General features: G+C 46.9%; 1 protein-coding gene across 1 annotated transcript in view; it reads right to left on the bottom strand.

The window, feature by feature from the left end:
• Nucleotides 1-27,286, bottom strand: part of UST (uronyl 2-sulfotransferase) — a 238,827-nt gene that overhangs the window by 158,151 nt on the left and 53,390 nt on the right. Inside the window, exon 2 of the mRNA XM_060240748.1 lies at nt 198-241. Within this exon, the coding sequence (XP_060096731.1) occupies nt 198-241 (44 nt within the window). The remainder of the gene's footprint in view (nt 1-197; nt 242-27,286) is intronic.

Below are 27,286 nucleotides of genomic sequence, written 5' to 3'. Positions count from 1 at the left end.
AATGCCCTGGGCTGGTAGCATGGAAGAAATGCCAGTAAATTCCATCACTAGTTGAAATTGAACATCTACCGTCTCTTGAAGCTGCTGCTTATCAATTTCCACATGAAATAGGTTCAATTTGTAAGAGTAGCTTACATAAGAAATTGTAGATGCTTACAACAGAATTTGGTTAGACACAAAAGACAAAAGCACCTCACCTTACAAGGAGGTGGCCCATGTTCATCCATGTAAGTGGAATTTCCTGGAGGGGAGGGAAAGAAAAGGAATTAGTGACAAAAACAGGGCAATAAGAATGTAACCACGGTTTAAATAGAACCAAGGAAGTATACTTATTAGTTACTTAACAGATAAATAAGAGAACTTTGTTGCCCCAGTGAGTTTGGGAATCTCCACAGTTCCCATGTGGGCCTGGACATTGACCGTGTATATCAAAAGGAAGGAGACATCCTTGGAATACAAAACTGACAGGAAGGGGGAAAATACTGAGGTAATATTTTAAAATCAAGATTCACGTTTTAAATGATACATGGAAAGAACCTTTAAAAAACCCACAGTTCCAGTAAGAAATAAACAACAGAAGAAAAACAGCAGTAGCACACAACATTATCAGTTCTCCAGAAGAGTTTCTCCTTTGCATGTTGCTCAAAAGCTGCCAGGAATGGAGCTAAGTCCATGTCCTTGGGAAGGGGTTTATAGGCACTACTGAGAAAAAGGCCCTTCCTTTGTCACTAAATGGATCTCTAGGAAAGGCTGCATTTGGCAAATCAGTCTATGGTGATCAATTTTTAAAAGAACCATTAACCACTTTGCTCCTTGATGCTTTCAGAAATACATTTAAGCAATGTTTAAAAGTTTCTAACTATAAACTGTTGCTTAATCAGTTTTATAGCCCAATCCTTTATTTAATTGTTTTGCATTCCTCCTTATTTTCCAAGCAGGCACAAGAATAGGTCTCTCCTCCAGCCAATTTTTCCCCCTATCTTTTTTGTTATAATTTGTCATGAATACTTGAGATGTGGTATTATTTACAGACTAAAATTTAATAACCCGTTCAATGTACTGATACCACCTGCTTACTACAGATCTCCTTGTTTTTATTTATTCATAATTATAAGATGTGAATAAATAAATCTGAAAACAGATATCAGAAGTTGGTGATTCAAGAAGTTCTTGAAGTAAAGAAGGAGAAACACAAGATGAGAATAGGAAAGCAGGAGGTAGATTTAGGAGTGTAAAAATCACATGAAGCAGAAAGACATAAGATTTTATATGTTTAGATAAGAAGATTTAAAAACCCTAGAGGGGTCTATAAAAACAGGTTCGAAAGCATTGAGATTGGCATTCTTAGCCAGCTCAGCAGCAGAGTGATGAACAATAAAAGACTTATAGTGGCAAGTAAAAAAAGAATACATGTAAAAATCAAGAGTTAGCATAACCCAATAATCAAAGTTTTGGCAACAGTATTTATGAGAAAGAAGGAAAATATTCATGTTGCAGAAGAAATGGCAACTCTGCTAAAGGTCTAGTCTTTTTTTTTTTTGTTTGCTAAAGGTCTAAATTTGAGGTGGTTAAAGCAGAGAAACTTCCATACCTTAAGGACAGGATAGACAGTGCTAACATACATAGAAAATGAACAAGGATTCTGTGGTTTAAAAGAGGTAAAGTTGAGTCTAAAATGTTTGACAATTACTGGCTTGGAGATGGGTGTGTGACGGTAATGAAGGGGTTAACAAGGAAACTAAGGACGCATAGAGCCTGCGTCAGATGATCTGAGGGTGGGGGCCAGAGTGCTTGGAACACTCAGAGGTGATTGACAGCTAACGGCTGAGGGCAGTTAGTGACAGACAGAGTCTGAGGGAGACTGCTGAAGAGAGCACTTGGTCTGAGAAGGAGCTGAGACAGGAGCTAGGAGAGTCTTCGAGAGAAGCAAAGCTCACTGTTCACTCTATTTAGACAGCCATGGGGCTGTGTGTGACTAGAGAAGAGTCACAGTAAAAGACCTGAGAGGTCACAGACACAGAGACACTTCTCTTAAGAGCTAAAGAGGTGATTGAGGGAAAGATGTGGGGCTAGAAGTCTGAAGGGCTGGGAGAAGAGACACCAGTCGACTTAAGGGACTTGGCACATTATACCCGAGAGGCTAACCTAGAATAGTGTTGGAGAGTGAATCTATATTAACTGTGAATCTGAGAGACCTAAGTGGAATTGATATTATAAAGCCTGAACTACGAAGAAACTGTTAACTGCTTGAGATACAATATCACCCATGTATATATTTCCCATTCTCCAGTTGAAGACAGTGTGTGTATGTTAATAAATTTCTGTGGTTTACTTTAAAGTTCTCTGGTGCCAGTATATTGGGAAAACTATCAAAGCTGCTGTGGTCCCCTACCTACAAACTGAGTTTATATCCATCTGAAAGCAAAACAAAACCCCCGAAGAGACTAGTAGTGAGAAATTCATATTACACCCACCCCTTGATTTTCATAGTCATGAGGTAAAATTCAAAAGGAAGAACTGAGGTGGAAGAGGGGCTGGGGTAGCCATAAGCAGCATATAGAAGCGATCCAGTGAGACCACGAGGCGTGCTCTTATAGGGTGGTATGAAAAAAGGTCATGGGTAGATAGGAACTGTCAGATTACAGGTTGTACAGAAAACACCTTTAGACTGTTCCAGGGAACCACATGACTTTTAGCTATGTGTACAGGAGTTTCCTCTAAATGGATAATTCTTAAAGCGTTCCAAGTGACCAAAAACCCCTTAGACAGAATGATGTGCCTGTGTCATCTACTTTTAAGGAGCATACTGAGGCTGGGGGGGTTTTTTAGCGTGTAATGCAGCAAAGGGAGAAGCTGTCAATCAATCAAAAAAAAGCAGAACTCTCACTACATGTATGCGGAACTAACTTCCCTTTCTCTATGTTGTTGTTTAAAAGTTCTAATTCAGAAGCTACAGACTTCATATGTTGTAGCCTAGCATGTAGACATACCTATTTCCGAGCAATCTGAATGAAAAATTAGAATATGAGAATATTAGAATATGAGTCTGTTTTTATTTTAATTTGCTTTTATATGCAGTGCTTGCATGCAGCAATTTATAAAGATTTATTATATACTTTTCAATAACCAAGATATGCAATAAAACATATCCAGTGGTAATGTATTCATATTTAAAACATACCACCCTGCTGTCTGGCAGTCAGACAAAATGTATATTAATAGCCATTCTTCCCAACATTTGTCTTTTGCTTTCCTATTATCCAGCTGCAGTTGTCATTTAAAAAAGCACACTGTATAAACAAGAAACAGCCCTCTGTAATTAAGGCCATCAAGAGAACACTGCTATCTATACAAAACTGTTCCTTGCTTTGGTTCAAGACAAGTATTCTTTTCCTATTCTTTGTAAAATCATGAATTTGTTATCAGTCTAAACACATACAAGTAAACAGGCCCATGAACATGTCTGCAGCTAGTGTACAAACACAGCTTCGTTTTAGGATATTATACATTCAAAATACGAAAAAAACTTTTTTCAGGATTTATCTAAATATTTCTGTTAAGATTTATGTATTCATTCTAAGATCAATCATCATGCCTTCAGAGAGGAGATTCTTATGAAGGAGCACTATCTAACCTGCAAGCAGAAAACAGGCAACACAACATAAGGGAATGCAATCTTCAGGTTCCGGGAGAATTCTAACATCCTATAAGAAGTAACCTAGAGCCCAACTGTCAGTCTAGGATTTAAGTTAAGTTACTGGATAAAGTTACTGGATAAAAGGTAAAGTTTCCAACTCTGGGGTGACATTGCTTCATGAAGGGCCGGCTCGCCCACTAAGCAAACTAGGTGGTTGCCTAGGGCACCAGGAAGGAGGGTGCCGAATTGGGCTCATCCCCCCTCCCGGTGTCCAAGACAACCACCTAGTTTGCCTGCTTGCCTTCCCCCTGCTGCCGCCACCAGTCAGCCAGCCTTCCCCCACCACCACTGCTGCTGCCACCACTGCCAGCCCCCCCTTCCCTTCCGCCGCTCTTCCCCAGCCAAGCTCACCGCGACAAAGCTGGTCCCTACTGGTGAGGCAGCCATGCGTTTTTTGAAGGCCGCGCGGGAGAAGCTTCTCCCCCCTCTTTTCCAGAAGGGTGGCAGCCACCAACACCGCTGGGGGGGGGGCGTGTGTGCAGGACAGAGCGTGGCAGGGGGCATCAGACAGGGAGCCTACCTGGGTGCCATGCACCCCAGGGCCAGCACTGACATCACAACGTTTTCACAGCAGACTTTTTACAGGGTGGTTTGCCATTGCCTTCTGCAATCATCTACACTTTACCCCCAGCAAGCCGGGTACTCATTATAACAACCTCAGAAGAATGGAAGGCTGAGTCAACCTTGAGTCAGCTACCTGAGCCCAGGAAACTAATGAGAAATCTCCTTTCCTTCTACAAGATCTTTAACTGCTTTACTTTCTGTATTTGTTGCCTTTATTAGAAGCTAGAACTGTAAAGACCACTAAATGCAGCACTCTCCCTAATGCAGTTCTCATGCATGTGTGCACACTCACACATACTTCATATATACCAACACCTGGGAATAATGCCTTTCAGTAGCCAAACAGATTTTAAGAAAGAAACTGAACAGAGACAATGTGAAATGCAGTTGCATCTTTCATTTCTGACCTTAGGGATGGTATTTTTAAAAGAGCCAGTTAAAAGGGTAAAGAGTCCAGAAGCACATTTAATACTAACAACTTTTATTGTAACATAAGCTTTAGATAAACACAGATCTCTTCATCAGATGCATCTGAAAAAAAGAGATGTGTTTCTCAAAAGCTTATGCTACAATAAAACCTGTTAGTCTTAAAGGTGCTACTGGACTCTACTATTTTGCAGCAACAGACTAATGTGGTTAACTCCTCTGGATCTATGAGAGTGAGGATGAAGAAATGTATTTTTATGCAGCCATTTATAAGGGCAGAAAGCAAACCACCACTCATACTGAAGCAATTCTATATAAAATAAAAAAGCAAGGGAGGGGGAGAAAAAAGATAATGAAGAAATGGTAGAACATACAAACTTGTGAATCAGAAATCCTTCATGAACAAAAACTAGGATTTAAAAGGGAGAGAATCCAAAAGTAAAAGATTTGTTGATTCTATTAAGGAAACTATATTCTTTTCTTCAACATACGTTTACAAGCACAAATAACTTGCCACTGCATATTCTAGTGATTAGGCCTGTGCATGTCTGAGACTCTGTGACAGTCATGCAGCTTTAGAACTCCCTCAAAACGGCGGCCTATCAGGCAATTACACTTGAAGGTTCCAGACATCAAGGGAAGGCATTATTTTTCTGCCAGGCTTTAGTGTTTGGCTTGTATCCTAACTCCTGGATCCTTGCTGAATTAAGTAGATACTAGTGCTGTGCTTTTATTGATCTATGTATTTCTACCTATATGGACACTGGAACCAGAGCTTGCAATAAACCTAAAGCCAACTTTGCTACCACAAACACCCAGACAATGCGATCACAGGACCTAACAACATAAGCTACGACATCTCAGGTTTATTTACTTACTGTCAAGCACAGTTAATTTTCACTTAAGATGGCTGAAGCAGTGTCAAGTAAGAATCCTGGTTATTCTCCATTAACTACAACCCCTTTCTCACATCCCTGCAGCCATCTGGCAAGGATGTTTGTCTAAAGGAATTGTCTTGCTATGTCTTAGTGCCCAAACTCCCCCGTTTTATCTCAGGCACTTCACAAACCTTATCTTGATCATGGGTTGGTGTTAGACAGCTACTGCTAGGTAGAGGAAAATTACTGCTTTGCGCCCTTTGAACCTCAAATTCCAATATATATATATATATATATATATATATATATATATATATATATATATATATATATATGTGTGTGTGTGTGTGTGTGTGTGTGTGTGTGTGTGTGTATGTATATATATGTATATGAGTCCTGGTTATTCTCCATTACCTACAACCCCTTTCTCACATCTCTGCAGCCATCTAGGATATATAAATTATACACACACACACACACACACACATATATATATATATATACACACACTGTGGCTAATAGCCACTGATGGACCTCTGCTCCATATTTTTATCTAACCCCCTCTTGAAGCTGAATATGCTTGTAGCTGCCACCAACTCCTGTGGCAGTGAATTCCACATGTTAATCACCCTTTGGGTGAAGAAGTACCTCCTTTTATCCATTTTAACCTGACCGCTCAGCAATTTCATCAAATGCCCACGAGTTCTTGTATTGTGAGAAAGGGAGAAAAGTACTTCTTTCTCTACTTTCTCCATCCCATGCATTATCTTGTAAACCTCTATCATGTCACCCCGCAGTCAGCGTTTCTCCAAGCTAAAGAGCCCCAAGCGTTTTAACCTTTCTTCATAGGGAAAGTGTTCCAAACCTTTAATCATTCTAGTTGCCCTTTTTCTGGACTTTTTCCAATGCTAGAATATCCTTTTTGAGGTGCCGTGACCAGAATTGCACACAGTATTCCAAATGAGACCGCACCATCTAGTTATACAGGGGCATTATGATACTGGCTGATTTGTTTTCAATCCCCTTCCTAATAATTCCCAGCATGGTGTTGGCCTTTTTTTTTGCAATAGCACACTGTCTTGACATTTCAGTGAGTTATCTACCACGACCCCAAGATCTCTCTCTTGGTCAGTCTCTGCCAGTTCACACCCCATCAACTTGTATTTGTAGCTGGGATTCTTGGCCCCAATGTGCATTACTTTCCACTTGGCCACATTGAACCTCATCTGCCACGTTGACACCCACTCACCCAGCCTCAACAGATCCCTTTGGAGTGCCTCACAATCCTCTCCGGATCTCACCACCCTGAAGAATTTAGTGTCATCTGCAAACTTGGCCACTTCACTGCTCACTCCCAACTCCAAATCATTTATGAACAAGTTAAAGAGCATGGGACCCAGTACTGAGCCCTGCGGCACCCCACTGCTTCCTCCACTGCGTCCCTTCCTGCGTCCTCCACTGCGAACACTGCCCATTTTTACTCACTCTCTGCTTCCTATTAATTAGCCAGTTTTTGATCCACAAGAGGACCTGTCCTTTTACTCCAAGACTCTCGAGCTTTCTAAGGAGCCTTTGATGAGGAACTTTATCAAAAGCTTTCTGAAAGTCAAGGTAAACAACATCTATTGGGTCTCCTTTGCCCACATGTTTGTTCACCCCCTCAAAGAAATGTAACAGGTTAGTGAGGCAAGATCTTCCCTTACAGAACCCATGCTGAGTCTTCCTCAATAACCCGTGTTCATCAATGTGCCTACTCATTGTGTCCTTGATAATGGTTTCTACCAACTTTCCCAGTGTTGTAGTCAGACTGACTGGCCTGTAATTTCATGGATCTCCTCTGGAACCCTTTTTAAAGATGGGGGTGACATTTGCTACCTTCCAGTCCTCAGGAACGGAGGCAGATTTCAATAAAAGATTACATATTTTTGTCAGAAGATCCACAAGTTCAACTTTGAGTTCTTTCACAACTCTTAGATGTATGCCATCCGGACCTGGTGACTTATTAGTTTTTAATTCATCTATCAGTTGTAGGACCTCTTCTCTTGTCACCTCAATCTGACTCAGGTCTTTCAACACCCCTTCCAAAATTAGTGGTTCTGGAGCAGGCAAACATTTCTTGTCTTCCACAGTGAAGACGGAGGCAAAAAATGCATTCAGCTTCTCAGCCATTTCCCTATCCTCCTTCAGTAATCCTTTGACCCCTTGGTCATCCAAGGGCCCCACAGCCTCCCTGGCTGGTTTCCTGCTTCTAATATATTTGATGAAATTTTTATTGTTGGCCTTTAAGTTTTTTGCAATATGCTCCTCATAGTCCCTTTTTGCCTGCCTGATCACAGTCTTGCATTTGATTTGTGTTCCCTTTTATTAATCTTGCATTTGATATGTGTTTCCTTTTATTAATCTCACTTGGACTAGCTTTCCACCGCTTAAAGGAGTCCTTCTTACCTTTTACAACTTCCATTACTTTGTTTGTTAACCATGCAGGCCTTTTCTTATACCTGTTTGTGCCTTTCCTAACTTGTGGTATATATTTTATCTGAGCTTCTAGGATTGTAGTTTTAAATAGCCTCCAAGCTTCCCCAAGGGTTTTGACTGTATTTACCTTTCCTTTCAGTTTCCTCTTCACAGGCCTCCTCATATCAGAGAATTTACCCCTTTTAAAGTTAAAGTTTACCCCTTTTAAAGTTGGGGCAACTCTCTCTTTATACAAATGGTGAAATCAATAACGTTATGGTCACTGCTCCCAAGCAGTGCGATTACTTTTACATCTCTCACCAAGTCTTGTGCATTACTTAGGACCAAATCCAGGATTGCCCCACCCCTGGTAGGTTCTGAGACCATCTTCTCCATAGCACAGTCATTGAGAACATCAAGAAACTCAATCTCTTTCTCTCGACCAGAACACATATTGACCCAATCAATCTGTGGGTAGCTAAAAATCACCTATTACAACACAGTTTTTGTGTTTAGCCGCTATCTTTAATCCTTCCATCATATTATAATCTTCCTCTATCTTTTGATTTGGTGGGCGATAACGAACTCCCATAGTTAAATTTCCTTTTGGGCCCTCTATTTCAACCCAAAGCATTTCTAGAAGGGAATCTAATTCTTTGACCTCAGTCCTACTGGACTGTATACCCTCTCTGACATACAGAGCCACCCCACCTCCAACCCTTTCCTCCCTATCCTTCCGATATAACTTATATCCAGGAATCACCATGTCCCACTGATTCTCCTCATTCCACCAAGTTTCTGAAATTCCCACAATGTATATGTTTTCTCCCAACACTAAACATTCTAACTCACCAATTTTACTTCAAACACTTCTAGCATTTGCATACAAACATCTATAATTTCCGAGGCAAGCTAGGCCCACAACCCTCCTCCTGCCGCTTCGAGACTTTTGCAGACAGTCCATACTGTTTGTCACTATCTCTGTGGACAACTCTGATCCATTACCCGGTAGAAAAGTAAAAGCTAACCCTTCATTTGATTCAAAACAAAGAACTCTATTATTGAACTACTCATGCTTGACACTTACTCACTAACACTGAATACGCTATTAAATTCCAACAATGCCCTTCAGTAAACAGGCCAAACCCTATGCCAAAGGATAAATGGACACAAATCTGACATCAAGAATCATAAGACTGACAAACCTGCAGGAGAACACTTTGACTTTCTGTTGTTATAACTATTTCATTGTTAAGGACCTTCAGGAAAAGACTAGAAATTACAACATTCAGAACACTGGAACCCACAGGACTTAATAAGGAAATTGGTTTCTTATCTCACTACATATGTTAACTTCATTCAGCCTTTACATCTGTATTTCCACCAATCCATCAGAAGGGCTATACATCCTCTTTATTTTATTTCTTATTTGGAATAGTAGATTATAAAGCAATGTTATGAATTGTAGAATGTAATGCAGGCCTTGAATTCAGCAGGAGCTCACAGGAGCACAACTCCTGAACCTTTCTGAGGGTTCCCCCTCCTCCACCCCACTTACGTACCTTGTCCACGGAATAGTAAGTACAGCTGCATAACAATCCCTGGATCAGCTCCACCACCTATTTTTCTACAAAATGACCCCTGATGTAATGCAATTTGGAAGGGTAGACTGAAATGTATTTCTCTGGTCTGGAGACAGAGGAAATACACAGCAAGCCAATTGCCCCGCCTCAAAGAAGAGGATGCTGTAGGATTAATCACACTTACCTGATGAAGTGTGCATGTATACAAAAGCTTATACCCAGAATTAAACTTTGTTGGTTTTAGCGGTGCCACTGGACTCAAACTTTGTTCCATTTCACAATTTTTAAAAGTACATCTGCCCATCAATCTCCAATTCTGATATAGTTATTTCCTTCACTATGCTCCCCCCCCCACACCCCAGAATTAAACCCAAACAAATGGTGATCACATAAACTAAGCTTGTTATTCCTGTATGGTACTTGCAGTTGTTAAACAACTTTATTACACTGTACACTAATTTGCTGCTGACCCTCAACCTATATGTATGGACTAGCAAATTCCATTTCAAATTATCTGAAGTGTGTGTGCACCAGGCACATAGCTATGGTGGGGCCTCCTAGGGACTGGCCTCCTGGCTTAGTGCAAAACCCCTCCAACTTCATGGACTCCTTCCCCATTGCCATGAGCAGCAGACCAGCTGGCAAGTGCATGGCCTGGATGTCAACCTGATGCCAACCACATCTCACACCTTCACTAGGCATGGCTATTTGTTCAGCTGCTGCCAGGCAAGGAGGAGGAGGCCTTGCAGCCCCACCTTTTAGATGCACCAAGGAGGGGAGGGGAAGGCAATTGAGTGTCATAGGCAGGGAGGAGTAGCAGCCCGACCCAGGGAAGGGGGAGCCAGCAAGTGAAGCCAGCCTGCTACTGACAGGAAGGTGATCTGTTTGCACCCATCCCTAGAAGTGCACTCAGGCTGAGCTCTGCAGACACCTTGGCTGGTTTTGGAAAAAAATTACTGTGGCTTTTATTGTGCCAAGCCAAGCATTGCTCTAGAGAGCGTCTCGCACAGATATTGCTGTGCAGTTAAAAGCTTTGATGCTTCATTAATATTCAAAGAGAAACTTGCCTGGCCTTCCCTCTCTGCCAACCCCCCCCAAGGGATGTGCATTTGGTTCGGCCGAACTGTATATACAGCCGAATCAACACTGATTCGGCTGTATTCAGAATTGGCCGTAGCCGATTCCCATTGCCGCCTATTATGCGGCAGCCGAATACGGCTCGCCGTATACTGCCGAATAGCTATTCGGAAGTATACGGCTGTCAATGAAAAAGGCGGGAAGGTAGCTTCTGCAGCCTCAGTGGAGCTGCTTGACTACTTTCCCGCCTTTAGTGGCTTCTTCCCGCCTCTCCCATAGCCTCCCTGGGATCAGGGAGGGGGGGAGGGGGAAGAGGAGCCCCAGCAGCCAATCCAAAGCATGCATTTGCAAAATGCATTGCAAATGCATGCTTTGCAGGGCTGTTGTGTAGCTAATGGCCCAGCCATTGTTGTTATTTTGATCTTTTGCTTACTTGGGTATCCAAGTAAGCACTGTTGTCTGGCCAATCAGAGAGCAGTGCTATTTTTTGAAATTGCTCTCTATAGGGCCAGAGAACCTTTTTAAGGAGTCTTCCTGCTGGACTCCTCCATTGCTGTGCTGGTGTATGTGGGTTGGTGTGAGAGAGATTGTGCTGCTGCTGGTGGCTGCTGGCCCTTGGCTTCAGCTGCTGCAGCCTGCTGCTCTCTCACTCAGCCTTACCAGACCTCCCTGGACTCAGAGAAGACAAGGTAAGACAGTTTTGGGGTTCTTGTTTTAGTTTTTGTTGGTAAAAGGACTAGAGTCCCTTTACTTGTCCAGATTTGGGTGGGTGAGTACTGGGTGGGTAGCCTATCTGGGGTTGGGGTTAGGTTCTGCTGGGGGTGGGGGCCTGGGGTGGGGGTTTTTTGCTAATTTGCCCATATCTTAATTTAGTGAGAGGACTTTTTAAAGTGCAGTGTCCTTTTATTTCTCCTGATTTGGGTGGCTTGGATTTCTTGGGGTTAGGGTGAAGGGTTTTTTTTTTGGGGGGGGGGGAGTTCCTGTATTGTTAAAAGTTGAGTTTTTTACTGTTTCAGTGTCTGATTTGTTGCTGCTGTGTTGTGTTGCTGCTGTGTTACTTTTCTCTTCAGGTTATTGGGGGGGGGTGTGCTGTTTGGCCTAATTTTCATTGTTTAAAAGGCCACTTTTGTCCCCCTTTTCCTGGTTCTGGTTTTAGGGGTGGGGTGTTGTTGTTGACTGATTTGGCCTGAGTTTTCTTATTGGTGAAAGGCCACTTTTTAAAAACTTGAGTTGCTTTGCTTGGCCTTTTTTTCCCTGTTGTCACTTTTCCTGGTTTGGGGGTGGGGGGTGGGGTGTTGTTGACTGATTTGACCTAAGTTTTCTTATTGGTGAAAGGCCACTTTTTAAACACTTGAGTTGCTTTGCTTGGCCTTTTGTGATTCTGCTGGTTTTGTTTTGGTTTTTTAAAATTACCTCTGGTTGGTGTGGGGGTTGGCGAGGGTGTGTGTGGGCTGGGTCACTTTCTTGTTTTTAAAGAGTGATTTTTGGAATCTGAGTGTGCTCTCAGTTTGGCTAGGGCCACTAAATAGGCTGCCCCACTAATAAGGGTGTTTTTAGGGATTGTGTTTTTTTGAAATTTAAAACAAAATTAATCCAGTTTAGGGCTTTATCTCCTTTCACAATTCAAGTAGGCCAGATAGGGGTGCTTTAAAACGTTCTTAGGTTTCTCATAAAAGGCAGCGTGACTACTAGGCCACATCCGGCTCCCTTTTAAAGAGACTAGGGTTGCAGCAGCGGTGCATCTGGCTTTCAGCCACTGAAAGCTGGTGCATCCTTAGATTTCCACAGGGTAAACCACAGCTTCTCTCACTTTATAGGGGACACCTGATTTCTAGTTTGCAAGGAAATCAGGTTTGTCCCAGGATCTAGTTAGGAGAAGTTTAACTAGGAGGATATAACAAGGATTGCCTTCATCTCAAGGTAGCCTTTTAAAAACTGCAGCCAGGTAGAGGCAGGATCACCTAGTCTCCTAAACTTTACCAGACTACTACCCCAACCCAAAGAAGGACAGGTTAGGGACCAAAAAAACGAATAAACAAGCTTTGATGGGAGGGTTTTTAAAAAGAAGTCAGGGCACCTGTTGGTTCAGGGTACAGTGCAGTGAGTTAGGTTTGTAAAAAACCCCACTCTCAGTTCAGGTTCTGTGAGACTGGCCAAGGGTGACATGAGTGACAGGCAGCAGAAGAAGGGCCCTGGGGGCAAGGCCAAGGAGAAGACTAGAGGGGTGGAGGGGAGGGGGAGAACCCAGGTCTCCCCCCCACCTGTGCGTGGGGCCACTCCACAGCCGCTTTCCAGCACTCCGACCTCTGGCCGGAGTGTGATGAAGAAGAAGGCCCGCCTTGGGCCCTTCATCGAGGCTGCTGCTGGGGCGCCCCCAGCAAAGGTGCCATTAGGTGCTGGCACTGCGCAGGGGTCTGCTGCTCGGGCAGTCTCTCCTCCAGCTGATGTCGCTCGGCCTCAGCAGCCGGAGGAGGGGCAGCAAGAGCAGCTCTCCTTGGAGATGAGCTTTGGGGACAGTTTTCTGTCCAAAACGATCACCCCAAAGAGGGTGGAGAGTGTCGTGCAAGAGCTGGAGGAGAAGCTGGTTGAGGAGGACCAGCCCCCTTCTTCGGTTCCTTCGGGCACCAGCAGACCTTCAGGGGATGGCCAGGAGGGGAGGCCGCATGGGGTGGAGGGGGAAGAGATGGAGACACACGAGGTGCCTCCATCTCCGCCCACTTCCCCCCTGCAGCCAGCCCCTCCTGCCACCCCGAGGCACGATGTGTCTCCCCCGAGCACCTCAAAGGAGGTGGCTCCGGACACCCAACTTGCCAGTCAGTTTGGGCATCCGTTCACCTCTGAAGTATGGAAGTATTTCCAACTTATGGAGGATCCACGTTATGCGCAGTGCAAGCTGTGCAGGGCCCGGATCAGTCGTGGGTGGGACCCTGCCCACCTGACTCCGGGGCGGATGTGGAATCACCTGCAGAAGCACCACCCGAGGGTGCTTCTTAAGGGGGAGAAGCAGGCTGGTGCTGTGTTGTCCAAGCGGACAACACCACCACCCAGCCAGGGGGTCCGTCCCATCGCGACTACCCCCGCTCTCCAGGAGCGTTCCGTGGGAGAACAGGGACGCCAGGCATCTCTGCCTGAGATGTTTGGTAGGGGCATCTCTGTGCCAAGAGGGGGAATCAGGCACGGCAGGAGGGTGATCGCCTGGCACCTTGCCAGGTCGGTCGCCCATGGGCTTCCGTTTTCAGTGGTCGAGAATCCTGGGGTGCAGGGGTTGCTGGAGTACCTGGCGCCCTGGTACAAAATTCCTGCTAGAACCACCCTTAGCAGGACCATTGTGCCAGCTCTTTTCAGGGTGACCAGATCTGTGGTGAAGGAGCATTTGTCCCGTGCTGCCGGGGGGACTGTTCATTTCACCTCAGATATCTGGACCTCCAAACATGCGTTCGAGGGGTATCTCTCCCTGACTGCGCATTGGTGGCAACCCAAAGAGGTGGTTGGGGGTGGCAGTAGTGACAGGCAGGGTCAGGGCCGCCGGGCCAGCTATCGCTGTGTCTTGCTGTACGCCGAAGCAGTCGACACGCCGCACACGGCGGACACTCTCAGAGCCATCCTCTCACGGCAGTTAGAGGGCTGGGTAGGCAGCGGGGACGTCGCCAAGGGCTTCGTGGTGACTGATGGTAGTTCCAACATCAAGGCGGCTGTCCAGCGTGAGGGCCTAAAATGCCTTCCTTGCGTGGCCCACCTTCTCCACCTCGTGGTTAAGGACGCATTGGGACAGACGAAAAACCAGGATCGTCTGTATCTAGCCGCGACCCATGAGTACCGACTTCTGCTCCAGAAATGTCGGTACATCACGGGTCACTTCTCACGCAGCAATACGGACTCGTATTGGCTGCGTGAGAAACAGACACTGACAGGCGTGCCATGGCACCACCTGCTCGGTGACGTCAGCACACGCTGGAACTCCACCTGCGCCATGCTGGAGCGCATGGTGGAGCAGAGAGCAGCCCTGGATGCCTTTGTCTCTGAGACGAGGGTCTTTTGGGATGAGAACCGTCTCACCCAAGAGGATTGGGTGGTCATTTCTCAGACTGTGGAGGTTCTTGGGCCCTTCAAGACCTACACAGAAATGCTCTTGTCTGACACGGCGAGCATCGCACTGGTCGTCCCCATGGTCCAGATGGCCCATGAGGACCTGGCCTCGTTTCTAGTGCCAGCTCAAGCCGTGCAGACGTTCTTCCAGTGGTGCACGCCCTGGTTGTTAGGCTGCAGGTAGGGCTAGATGCCCGCTTTCAGACTTTCACCCAGGATAAGGTCTACATGATGGTGACCATGTTAGACCCGCGCCTTAAGGGCACAGTCGCCGAGCGGGCCAACGAGCTCGATCGCTGGTGAGAAGAGCTCTCCCAGAAGGTCGAGCGTACCAGAGTCGGGGGGGGGGGGGGCCCAGTGCCGGTAGTTGAGGAGGAGGGGGGTGGAAGCAGCTCATCTGCGACTTCCGCTGCTGTTATTCATCCCCAGCCTCCCCAGCTAGGCAGTGTTTCCCACCAGACTCACGCCACGAGGAGTGCTGAGGTGACATTCATCGGGCGGGTCGTTGGCCCCTCTAGGAGCGGTAGGGCACCGAGAGTGGAGACGGGTGCTGCGATGGTGAGGAACTATCTTTTTGAGCCCCTCGAGCCACAGGAAGTGTCTCCTTTGGACTACTGGGTCACAAAGGAGGGGGTCTGGCCGGCCCTCTCCTCCGTGGCCAAGGCGTTCCTCTCCTGCCCACCGACGAGCGTGTAGAGCGAGCGCATCTTTTCACATATGGGCAACATTGTCTGCCCACATCGCAATCGCCTGCAACCCTGGACAGTTCAGCAGTTGATCTTCCTGAAGGTCAACTTGCCAATGTTCGGCTCCCCAAACATGGACTTTGAGATTGAATGAAGTGACCACCTACTTGTGCCTGCATCCTCTCTTGGCCCGCGCTTGGAAGATGGTTGTAAAACGCTCCTCCAATAAAAACTGACTAGAGTCCAAAGACAGCCCAAAAACTCACTCACGAATTGATTGGCAGTGCATCCCCCCCCCCTCATCCCTCCCCAAACCAAAAGTGCATGCTGGTTTAAAAACTGCAAAGCGATCCAAATTTCTCCAGTCCTCCATCCACACATGCCTAATAATACTGAAAGGGCCATTGCAGCCCCCAACTGTAACCGACAGCACCCACAGGCCCAGCCAGGATAACCCACCCAGTTTTTTTTCAGGGGCAGGAGGAAGAAAGAGGGAGGTGCCAGTGATGATGACAGGCAGCCAGCAGCCATACCAATGCTGAGGTCCCTCTAATGGGACAGTGATGCTGGTGTGTTACTGCTGAGCTGAGAGAGAAGGAATGGTTGCCTTCCTCTCTCATAATCTGAGGCCCTCTCAGTGATCTTCCTCATTTGGGGTGCAATTCTGGCTCGCCTCCTCGTGGTGCACCCTGTGTAACGCGAAAGAGCCGGGACCAGCCAACCATCCATCACTCAAGGTAAGTCAAAATGCTTCTTGCTTTGTGTTACAGAATGATGTGGAGCTAGGTGTGGTGGTCCACCACTTCTCTTGTTTGAGACTAGAGTTGTGTTGTTTGGGGCAGGGAAGCTGGCACCTGGGTGAGAGACCCAGAACCAGCATGCTTGTTGTGGTTGGCCAGCTCTCCCCGTGTTGTTTGGGGCAGGGCTGGAGAGCTGGCATCTGTAGATTGTGTGTTCTGTGGCAGGGAAGTTGGCACCTGGGTGAGAGACCCAGAGCCAGCATGCTTGTTGTGGTTGGTCAGCTCTCCCCGTGTTGTTTGGGGCAGGGCTGGAGAGCTGGCATCTGGGTTTGCTGCAGCCAGGTCTGCAGAGCAGACCTTGAGCAGATTGTGTTTTGTGTGGCAGTGACGTTGGCAACTGGGTTTACATTGGTTCCAGGCCTGCGGGGTTCATAGAGTAGATAGAGGGATGTAGTGCATTTGGGTCCTATAGAGATTCTCTGGTGTGAAGTTAGGTTTGGCTTTGGGTGCCCCAGGAATTGGACCCCCTGGTCCAATTTTTTTTTTGGCCTTGTGGGTTTTGTGTGGGGCAATGCCCTGAAGCTGCACAGCAGTTTGGGGGGCTCTCCTCAAAACCTCCTGCTCCCCAGAGCCACTTTTCCCACGACAATTGCAGTGAGGAAGTGGCTCTAATTGGTTTTTTCTCACCATTGGGAGCAGTGTTCCTTTTGGGGTGCCCACAGATGGGTGCCGTCTTTTGGGGCCAGGGGGGTTGCATGCTGGGGAGTCCCCTGAAGCTGCCCTGCAGTTTTGGGGGCTCTCCCTCAAACCCCCTGCCCCCCAGTAGCCTCTAATTATGCCCTATGTTGCCATTGATTTCAATGGCCCATAGGGTATAATGATGGAATAGGGGCACCCTCTTTGGGTGCCCTTGGAATGGGATCCCCTGGCCCAATCTTTTTGGGACTTGGGGGGGTTGGAGGGGAGAGTCCCCTTGAGGTCCCCTGCAAATTTGGGGACTCTCCCTCAAACCCCCTCCCCTCCAGGCGGCTTCAAATATACCCTATTTGCCATTGATTTCAATGGCCCATAGGGTATTAGGGCCGTATATTCGGAGATAGCCGCGCATCTTCCGTATATGCGGCTATTCCGAATACGGTATTCAGTAGTATACGGGGATTCCGAATTTTTTCCCCCGTATACTTCCGAATCTGTGTAAATCCGAATTTTTTTTTTTGCAGATCCCTACCCCCCCCCCAGCCTTCCCCTCTAATACCCCCCCTCTCCTCCCCCACCCTCAGCCAACACGGCCGAGTTCCCCAATCAAGCCCAGCCCACTGCAATTTTGCAATGGATTAGAGGGGCCCTTGCAAAGTTCAGACCTGGGAAATGGGGATTACAAACGATTTTTTGGAAAGAACAATGCAGGGGTCCAAGGTGTCTCCCCCTGGCATCAGCTCTCCAAGCGGGTGAGCAAACCAGCACACTCCTCCACCACTTTGCTGCCTGCCCCACCTGGCCCCTGTAAAAGGGAGAGCAGCGGGCAGTTAGTGCACTGCATGCCAGACAGGGGACTTGTCAATGAAGCCATCAAGTTCTACAAGCGATTTTCTCTGCCTCCTCTCCTTTGCCCTCAGCCCTACCAGGTAGGGCCTACTTCCATTCCAACTATCGCCACCCTTGTCTCTGAAAACTTGATGCCTTCTGGGAACAGTCAGGACCATGTCTGGGGAGAAATTATTTATTAAAATAAATAAATAAATAAAAGGGGGTTAAGGCTTGAAATGGGGAGGAAAGGGGGTGAGGCTTGAAGATGGGGGTTAATTAAAGGTAATTTAATCAACTTCAATTATGTGTCCCCTAAGAAATTTAAATCCCCCCCTACAAAAGAAATTCTGGCTACAGGCCTGATGTGCACAGGATTTATACCTTGAATAGAACTTTGTTGGGCTTAAAAGTGCCACTGGACTCAAAGTTTGTTCTACCTACTTTAGTTATTGTTCTTTGCTTTTGGGATGCATATTTTTCTACCCTGCAAGTTACTATTAAATGTATTTTTATTGACATGTAAGTAGCTTTGGGGGAGAGGAAATCCTCACACAGAAGGGAGTCAAGTTTCCAAACAGAGTCCTCACATCTCTGTATTTTAGAAATTATCCACCACATTTCTCCTAGTTCTTTTGCTCTTATTGTACCTTCTAGACCTCAGCATGCACACTTAGGAAGATAAGGAGAAAATTAATCTATTGATTGTGTTTTTCTTGTCTTTCTTTGAAGGAACTCAGAGTGGTATAATCATTCTGTAATCATTCTGAAATGCAGGAATGAATGAGAGACAGTGACTGACACATGGTCACCAAGTAATCTTCATGGCACAGCAGAGCTCTGAGTCAGCATCTCCTTGGTCGAAGCCTGACATTTTCACCACTACACCATAGTTGATGTTTTTGTTCCATGGATTTTTGTGGGTCTCCATGCATAGGAATATATAAACAGGAGAAAATAAGTATGCCCATTATTACAGTGAATATGAAGACTTTGCACATACAGGCATTGTACACACACAGCAGAGTCCTGTACACTCAGGCTCCACTGATTTTACTTACTTACTCCACTGACTTTACATCAAGCCCACACAGACGATTACCATGTGGAAAAGCAGTGCTGGGACATTTATCTTAAAATGGTACAAAATATTCCTGGCACTGAGAAATCAGAAAAGCAATAGGTTAAAAAACTAGAAATCCATAACTAAAATATTGGTTGCATTCAGACATCATGATTCATAAAATTTTGTCCATGACATGCACAAAAGCAATCTCCTGCTGTTCTTGCACGCTGCTTCCCACCTTCCTTTATGCATAGAGCACATCTGAAAACTTCCTAAATGTGGGTGCCATCGGTGAATTAGAATTTACTTTCTTCACACACTGGAATATATAGCTAGGATTAATGACAGGTTTAGGGCTCAGTTTGTGGAAGGGAAATAAATTCCATTTTGCTCAGATCCTTGCATTCATATGTCAAATTCACTGGAGCTTGAATCCAGACTTCCTTAACATGGACTCCTTCAATCATGATCTTCATGAAAGGTGTGGGGAGCATGTGAGCATGACAACTAACTGTGTCATGTCTGTCAAAGTCAGTCATCTGTTGTGACATTCATATGAGCCACTGACTCTAGCTACTAGCTTGCCAGAAGAACTTGCAAGGACAGCACAAATACTTCTGATGGAGGAAAGCCAAAAACTTGCAATAGTATGCTATATTATTATAATTTTATCTGAGCAGAATTTTGTTACCTTACCTGTTCTTCCAATGCCCCAAAGATCCTGACATTTGATTTCCTTATTTATTTGTAGTATTTCCAGGGAACCTGCTCAATGAGGCTTACAGATATGATAAAATATGATTACAATGCCATTTCCAACAGATATCGGAAGATTGGAAGCTCTTACCGTGAAGCTTCCTTCTCGGTGGTCCTGGAGTGGGACGGTCCGAAACTGTTGGGAGTAGGCTCCTCCTCCGGAAACAGGGTCGTTGATCGCTTGATCCGGCCTGGGGGAGGGGCCGCTCCGTTGGAACTCTCCAGTCCATAGAAAAGCCATGCTCCCCCATCGGCATACAGCTATAAAAGAAACTCTGCAGAATGGTAATAAACCACACAGAGACCATAATGATGCAACGCCATCTTAAGAACTGCAAACGGCAGAAGTAACCGTAACCAAACAGACACTTCCGCTACCAGTGCCCCAGTACCTTCCACAACCAGCTCCCACAGCTATTCGCCTAGAGCAAGGTACAACACCGGGTGGGATGGACCGTCCCACTCCAGGACCACCGAGAAGGAAGCTTCACGGTAAGAGCTTCCAATCTTCCGTTCTCCGGTGGTCCTTGGTAGTGGGACGGTCCGAAACTGTTGGGACATACAAAAGCAATATGTACCCCGGGCGGGAACCACTACATTCAACGTATAACCTGTTGTAGCACCCTGCGGCCAAAAGCCGCTTCAGCAGAGGCCCACCTATCCACCTCATAACGCCTGGTGAAAGAATGAGGGGAACTCCAGGTGGCTGCCCTACAAATACCTTCCAGGGACGAGAAGGACTTGTACACTGTCGACGTGGCCGCTCCTCGTAAAGAGTGAGCCATAATTCCTCCTGGGGGCTCCAACCCTGACGCAGTGTATGCTGCAGAAATACATTGCCCCAACCATCTGCTCAGAGTCGAAGAAGTAACTGATTTTCCCAATGAGGGAGAATTAAAGAAAACAAACAAGGACTCTGACCTTCTAAAGTCCTTGGTTCTATTAATATAAAAACTCAAGGCACGCTTAACAACTAACCGATGCCATTCTTTCTCTTTCTCATGCTTGGGATTAGGACAGAATGAGGGTAAAACCACATTCTGAGTCCGGTGAAAAAACTGAATTCACTTTAGGGGAAAAGGTCGGATCAGGTCTCAACACTATCCTGTCCTCATGAAAGATACAAAGGTCTTTATCCACGGACAGGGCCTGCAACTCGGATACCCTGCAGGCAGAGGTAATCCCAACCAAAACAGTGTCTTAAGGGTAAGATCCTTCAGGGTACAAGTAGCCATGGGCTCGAAAGGTGCATGACACAACGCCTTCAGCACCACGTTTAACTTCCCGGTAGGAAACCTATGTGCAGTAGGGGGATTCAACAGGGACACCCCCCTCAAAAACGCTTAACATGCAGATGCAATGTCAAAGAGCCCCCTTTTTTAGCTCCCCGAACAGCAGAAATAGCTGCCACCTGCCTACGAAGGGTATTAGTAGCCAACCCCTTATCCAGGCCCTCTTGCAAGAACAGCAGCAGCTTCCGAACTGGCAACTTTAGGGGATCCCAACCCCTTTCTACCCACCACCCGGAAAAGACCTGCCAAGTGTTATTATACACCCGTGTGGTAGAACATTTCCTGGATGCCAACATAGTGTCAATCACAGATTTGCCAAAACCCAACTTAAATAACTGCGACCGCTCAACCTCCACGCAGTTAACTGCAACATGTCCGGCTGAGGGTGGCAAACTGCCCCTTGTCTCAGCAATGCCTCGGATACTGGAAGACGCCAAGGCTTCTCCATCGACAGCCGCATGCGATCCTGAAACCACCCCTTCTCGGCCAGAAGGGAGCAACCAGAATCAACTCCGCTGTCTGCTGTAGAATCTTGTGAACCAACCGGGGAATCAGTTGTAGTGGCGGGAAGGCGTACAGAAGACCGTCCGGCCAGTCGCAGTTGAGAGCGTCTACGTCCTCCGCCTGCTCGTCTTTTTGTTTGGCAAAAAACCGCTGCACTTGACGATTGTCCGCGGTTGCAAACAAGTCCACAGCCACTCTGCCGTATCTGCGTTGTAGAGACTGGAACACCGCCTTGTCCAGTGACCATTCCGTCTGATCCAGCCATTGTCTGCTGAGCCAGTCTGCCAGCCCGTTGTCCTTTCCGTCCAGTGACCACCATAATTCCTCCTGGGGGCCACTCCAGTAAGCTGTTGGCCTCGCTGCACAGTTTCCTGACTCTGGTCCCGCCTTGACGGTTGACATAAGCTTTGGCCGTCACGTTGTCTGTTTTCACCAACACGTGACTCCCCTGCAACGCCGTCTTAAAACGTAACAACCCCAGACGAATCGCCCTCAGCTCCAGCAGGTTGATGCTCTGCTGGGACCCCATCTGGAACCACTGACCTTGAATCATCATCCCCTGAGAGTGCGCCCCCCAGCCCGAGAGGCTGGAGTCTGTAGTTACCACTATCCTCTGTGGCTCCTTCATAGCCACTCCTTGCTGAAAACGGGATGGTACCAGCCACCACTGGAGTTGCGTCCGCAGCTCCGGTGGAAGGAACACTAGCCTGTGCAGCTTGCGAGCTATCACATGCTGAAAAGGGATCAGGAAGCATTGTAGGGGCCGTAGATGGAAACGCGCCCAAGACAGTACATCCTGGCAAGACACCAGAACCCCCAAAAGCTTTGCTAGAGTCATCACAGGGACCCGATGCAGAGACAGAACCTCCCCCAACAAGGATCTGAGGTTCACCTGTCGTGCTTCCGACAAAAACACTCTGTGTCTCCGAGTGTCGATCAGAACACCCAGATGCACTATCTCTTGTGTCGGAGTAAGGTTGCTCTTTGTCCTGTTGACCAAGAAACCATGGTCCTGCAGTATTTGAATAGCCCGATCGGTGTCCTCCAAGCTCTGCTGGAAGGAAGGGGCCCTGAGCAAGAGGTCGTCCAGAGCCGGATGAAGGGCCACGACCCCCATCCGTAAATGAGCAACCAACGCCACCAGGATCTTCGTGAACACTCGTGGAGAAGACTTGAGCCCAAAAGGCAAGGCCCGGTACTGGAGGTGCCTCCCGTCGTACGCGAACCTGAGGAACCGTCTGTGGTTTGGTCGAATGGGAACGTGCAAATACGCCTCGGACAGATCGATGGACGTCAGGTATTCTTGTTCCTGAACCGCCAATAGAATGGCACGTAACGTCTCCATCCGAAACTTTTTGGTCTTCACAAATCGATTCACCCATTTTAAGTCTAGAACGGCCCGGACATCGCCATTCTTCTTTGTCACCAGAAATAAAATGGAATACACCCCTTGACCCCTCTGAGTCGCAGGTACGGGTTCTATAGCTCTTATGTCCAATAGATGCTGGATGGCACCCAACATCCGCTGGTGCGTGGTCGGGTCCTGCTTCCTCGGGACTGCACGGAACCTCCGACATGGAAAAAATTCCAGCTCTAATGCATAGCCCTTGGATACCGTGTCGATCACCCATTGATCTGAAACCGTCACGCTCCATTGGTTTGCAAAAAACTGAAGGCGCCCCCCGATAGGAAGTAGCTCCGGCCTTATGGCATAGACATTGTGACCCTCCCTTTTTGGAGTCACTTTTGCTTCCCTTGTCGCCTCGGCTAGAAAAGGGTTTAGCACCCCGACTGCGGGACTGCCACCTCCCTCGGAAAGGCTTAAAGGCCGAAGGCCGGGAGAATTTTTTGTAGTCCCGAAAGGGCTGGAAGGGCTTCTTAGACTTAAAATCCTTCCTCTTAGAAGGCAAGACTTTCTTCTTGTCCTTCCCCTCAATAAGGAAGCGTTCCAGTTCGTCCCCAAAGAGGCTAACGCCTTTGAATGGTACAGCTGCCAGTCTAGCCTGTGCAGCTGCATCTGCATCCCAAGTCCGCAGCCAAACGTTCCTGCGCGCTGCCACACTCCAAGCCACTGCCCTTGCGGACAACTGCATCGCGTCTAGGGTCGCATCTGCAACAAACGCTGTGCCCAAAGCTATTTCCTTGAGCTCATCTTTGAACTCCTTTGGCGCATCACTATCTGCTGAGGCCAAATTGGATGCCCAGGTATACACTGCGCGTGCAAACAGCGATCCCGCTGAAGACGCCCGAAAGGACCAGGCCGAAGCCTCAAAGTTCTTTCATAGTGCCTGCTCTGTCTGTCTACCGCAGGCATCCTTGGGTAGCCCATCCGCATCCATGGGGAGCACAGATGTGGATAATAAACTATTTACAGGATCGTGCACTACAGGCAATTTCAGTCGTTTAGTAGCCTCTGGACTCAACCCCTACAGTTTGGAAAACAGATGTGGGTTAGGTTTAGGCTTGGCCGGGTGTTCCCACTCCGCCTTAATAAGACTAAAAAAGGGAGCAGGCCAGGGCACCCCGGTCTGAGAAACCCCCACTTTGGGCATCATCTTCCCTGAGCCTGCAGGCAGGTCAGGGTCCAATTCTGCCTTTTCTCTGGGTGTGGCAGCAAAGTCCAGTTCCCTAAGGACCTTAGGAAGGAGTTTAGAATAATATTCCACTGGAAAAAACCCCAGACTGCACAGAAGGAGTAACATCCTCCTCATCAGAGAGTTCCCCTTCCTCCTTTGCAGAGGAGTCTACTGAAGAGTCAGCCTCCTCTTCCTCCTGAGAACCACCAAGGAGAGTCCAGGCTCATGTCTGTAGGGGCAGTGGCAATGTCTAGAACTGCGTGTCTCTTCCTTTTCTGGGAAGGGGCAGGCGCAGTAGAGCCTCGGGCAGGAGCAAACTCCTTGCTCAGTTCTCTTTTTGACCAAGCAAGCAAGTTAAACTTGGCATCCTCTCCGGATAAATCCGGTTCAGAATCCTCTCGATCTTTTCCAGAAGCGGATCCAGAGTACTTTGGGATGGAGAAATCACTGGGTGAGCCTGTCTCACTAGTCTGTCCCCGTCCGTCAGCCATCTCAGCTACTACCGAAGGCTGAACGAAAGTGAAAGGGGAGAGGGAGAAGCCTCTGTTACCAGGCTAAATGCCTGAAACGGCGACCCCCTGCTGCGCGGTAAAAAACCCCGCCCCCCAGGCCACTAAAAAGCGCGCCTGAAATGGAGAGACCTGCCACGACATAAGCCTTCCCGCACCCCACTCAGGGGGGAGGGGGGGAATCTAGGAAACTGCCGTAAGCTACCGGGTGGGCTTCCCACATTCCATCGGAGCCCGTCCCAAGTAAAAAACAGTCCGCGCGTCACAAAGAGCTTCCCGCTCTCTTTCCGGCAGCTTACCACCTCCTCTTGAGTAGACACGTTGTCTGAGGGAGCTGCTCTCAGCCGCGCTGGACCTCGGTCGTCTGCTCTACGCCTGACGGCGCTGCATGAGACTGCAAGCCTGGACTTGCCGCTCTCCCCCTCCCGCCTCAGCAGGCTTCAGGAGGGGAGCCTCGCTCTCCGCGGCAGTCCCCGGCTGAACCGCCTTTGTTAGGTAAAAACCCAACGCTGGCGTTAAACAGCTCTGCCCGCCGCCGCTGCAGCCGAAAAACTGAATGGCAGAGACTTTCTCACAAGGAGACCTCGTCTACGGATCAATGTGCTCCGCGCACAGCGAACACGTCCTGTCTCATAACAGGGCCGTTTTGGACTGGAGAGTTCCAACGGAGCGGCCCCTCCCCCAGGCCGGATCAAGCGATCAACGACCCTGTTTCCGGAGGAGGAGCCTACTCCCAACAGTTTCGGACCGTCCCACTACCAAGGACCACCGGAGAAAGTTTAAATTTAAACTATTAGCATGGCACTTTAAAGAAGCATTAACAACCATATACTGGAGTGTACATCATCCTTTCCTTTTAAAAAGTGGAAGGGAGATGAGGAAAATCAGCAGCATGGTCATTCCCCCCTTCACAGTTATAGGGTCCAAAACAGACACAAAGTCTCTGTTCTTACCAGTGTACTAGAAGACAAAGAAATGAATACTAAGACTAATTTTAATTAGGAGAATATGGCTTTGAATTGGTATGGGTATTTACACGCACGCACGCCCACACACCCATATCCACTTGCTGCCATTTATTCCTTCCTTCCCTTTTTTTGGTACTAAATAGCTTCTGCATTCCTGAAGTCCTCTTTTAATTCCATTACATTTTACTGTGAAGTTAATAAACTGCAACAATTAATGGGGGATTATTTGCCAACAGGCTTTACACTTTATTTTTAGCAATTAAAGGTAAAGGCTTGAAGTTTTTTCTTGGCAGACTTTTTATGGGGTGCTTTACCATTGCCTTCTCCAGTCATCTGCACTTTCCCTGCAGCAAGCTGGGTACTCATTTTACCAACCTTGGAAGGATGTAGGGTTGCCAAGTCCTCTTCATCGCCGACAGGGGACATTCGCGTCCATGATGCGTGCGTGACGAAATGACATCACCTGGAAGTGGCATCGTCAAAATGGAGTGGTGCGAGGCCACTCTAGGCATTTCCAGGAAAGCTCTTTGGTTTTCCTGGAGGCTCTAGCCATTTGGGATGTTAAAACTCTATGGTACCTATTATACCATAGAGTTTTACCTCCCAAATGGCTAGAGCATCTGGGAAAACCATAAGAGTTGTCCCTGAAATGCTTAGAGCGGCCCCGCACAGGCGCCGCCATTTTAATGATGTCACTTCCAGGTGACATCATCGCACTAGCAATGCAGGGGGAGGTTCTCCCCACCGGCCCAATGTGGGCCAATGGGTTGAGAACCTCCTGGGTGGAAGATTCTCCGCCTGGACCAAGAGCTTGGCAGCCCTAGAAGAATGGAAGGCTGAGTTAACCTTGAGCTAGCTACTTGGTTGTGAGCAGAGCTTGGATTGCAGTTTACCACTAAACAGCTATTGACGGACAAAGACACTTGAAGTTCTCAATTTTTAAATATTAGCAAAGATTTAGTTCCACCTACCCACATGACTCTACTGCCATCTTCCTTAAAGCAAGACAGTCAGTGAATTCAGAGACACTTGCATGCCACAGATGCTTATGGCAATTTCCTTTTTATCCTCTGCTTTAATTTAAGTTGCCAAGATAGTACACACTAGAAAATGGCCACAAAAATAAAAAGTACAACAGAGATTTTAATAATTTAGATTACTCCTGAAAACACTAATTCCTCTAGCAGTTTCTGAGTTGGGGATGTATCCTCCCATAAACGAATGCATTCTTGATTAGAAGAACAGACACCCTGTCTCAAGCACTTTAAAGATGTTTCTTAGCGAACCATTTCAAGTTTTAAGTAGGTGAAGCTAGCCCTTCTTGGTAGATAGCCAAAGTACAGCAAAAATGGCTGGCTGACCTCTCCCATCCCCTAATAGTGTGCCTACTAATAAGCTATTGCTACCTCCATTATCTGCTGCAAAGAACAAGCAACTACATAAATCATCTCTCTTGTAGTGATGATGCTACTAGCATGTTTAATTCAGGTGTTCTGTGAAATAGAAACAAGCTAAGAGACCTCAACAAAGTAAAGTATTTTAGCATTAGAATGATTTCTTATTTATTTATGTAGCCTAGTTCTTGTAAAATTTCTTAGGGTAAGTTCCCATGGCGTGTGGGAAAGCAAAGTCAATATATATATTTTTTTAATTGGGAAATATCCCCTGAAAAAAACAGAACATTAGCAGTATGAGCCAAAGGGGCAAAAACAAATTTTAGAGAGACATGCAAGATTAAACTGTAAAGCATAATGACAATTTGCAAATGTACTGGTTCCGGTCTACTATGAATCATTACAAATCATGAGTTTCTGATTTGCTTTAACAGTTCAAGCTAGAGGTGGAAGGACACAGGGAAAACCAGCAGAAGAAGGGATCATCCATATTAGTAATAATCCAA

Source organism: Heteronotia binoei, chromosome 1 (assembly GCF_032191835.1).
Source record: "Heteronotia binoei isolate CCM8104 ecotype False Entrance Well chromosome 1, APGP_CSIRO_Hbin_v1, whole genome shotgun sequence".
Taxonomy (NCBI): domain Eukaryota; kingdom Metazoa; phylum Chordata; class Lepidosauria; order Squamata; family Gekkonidae; genus Heteronotia; species Heteronotia binoei.
Note: the sequence above shows the minus strand (reverse complement) of the source record. Positions and strands in the feature narration are given on the sequence as shown.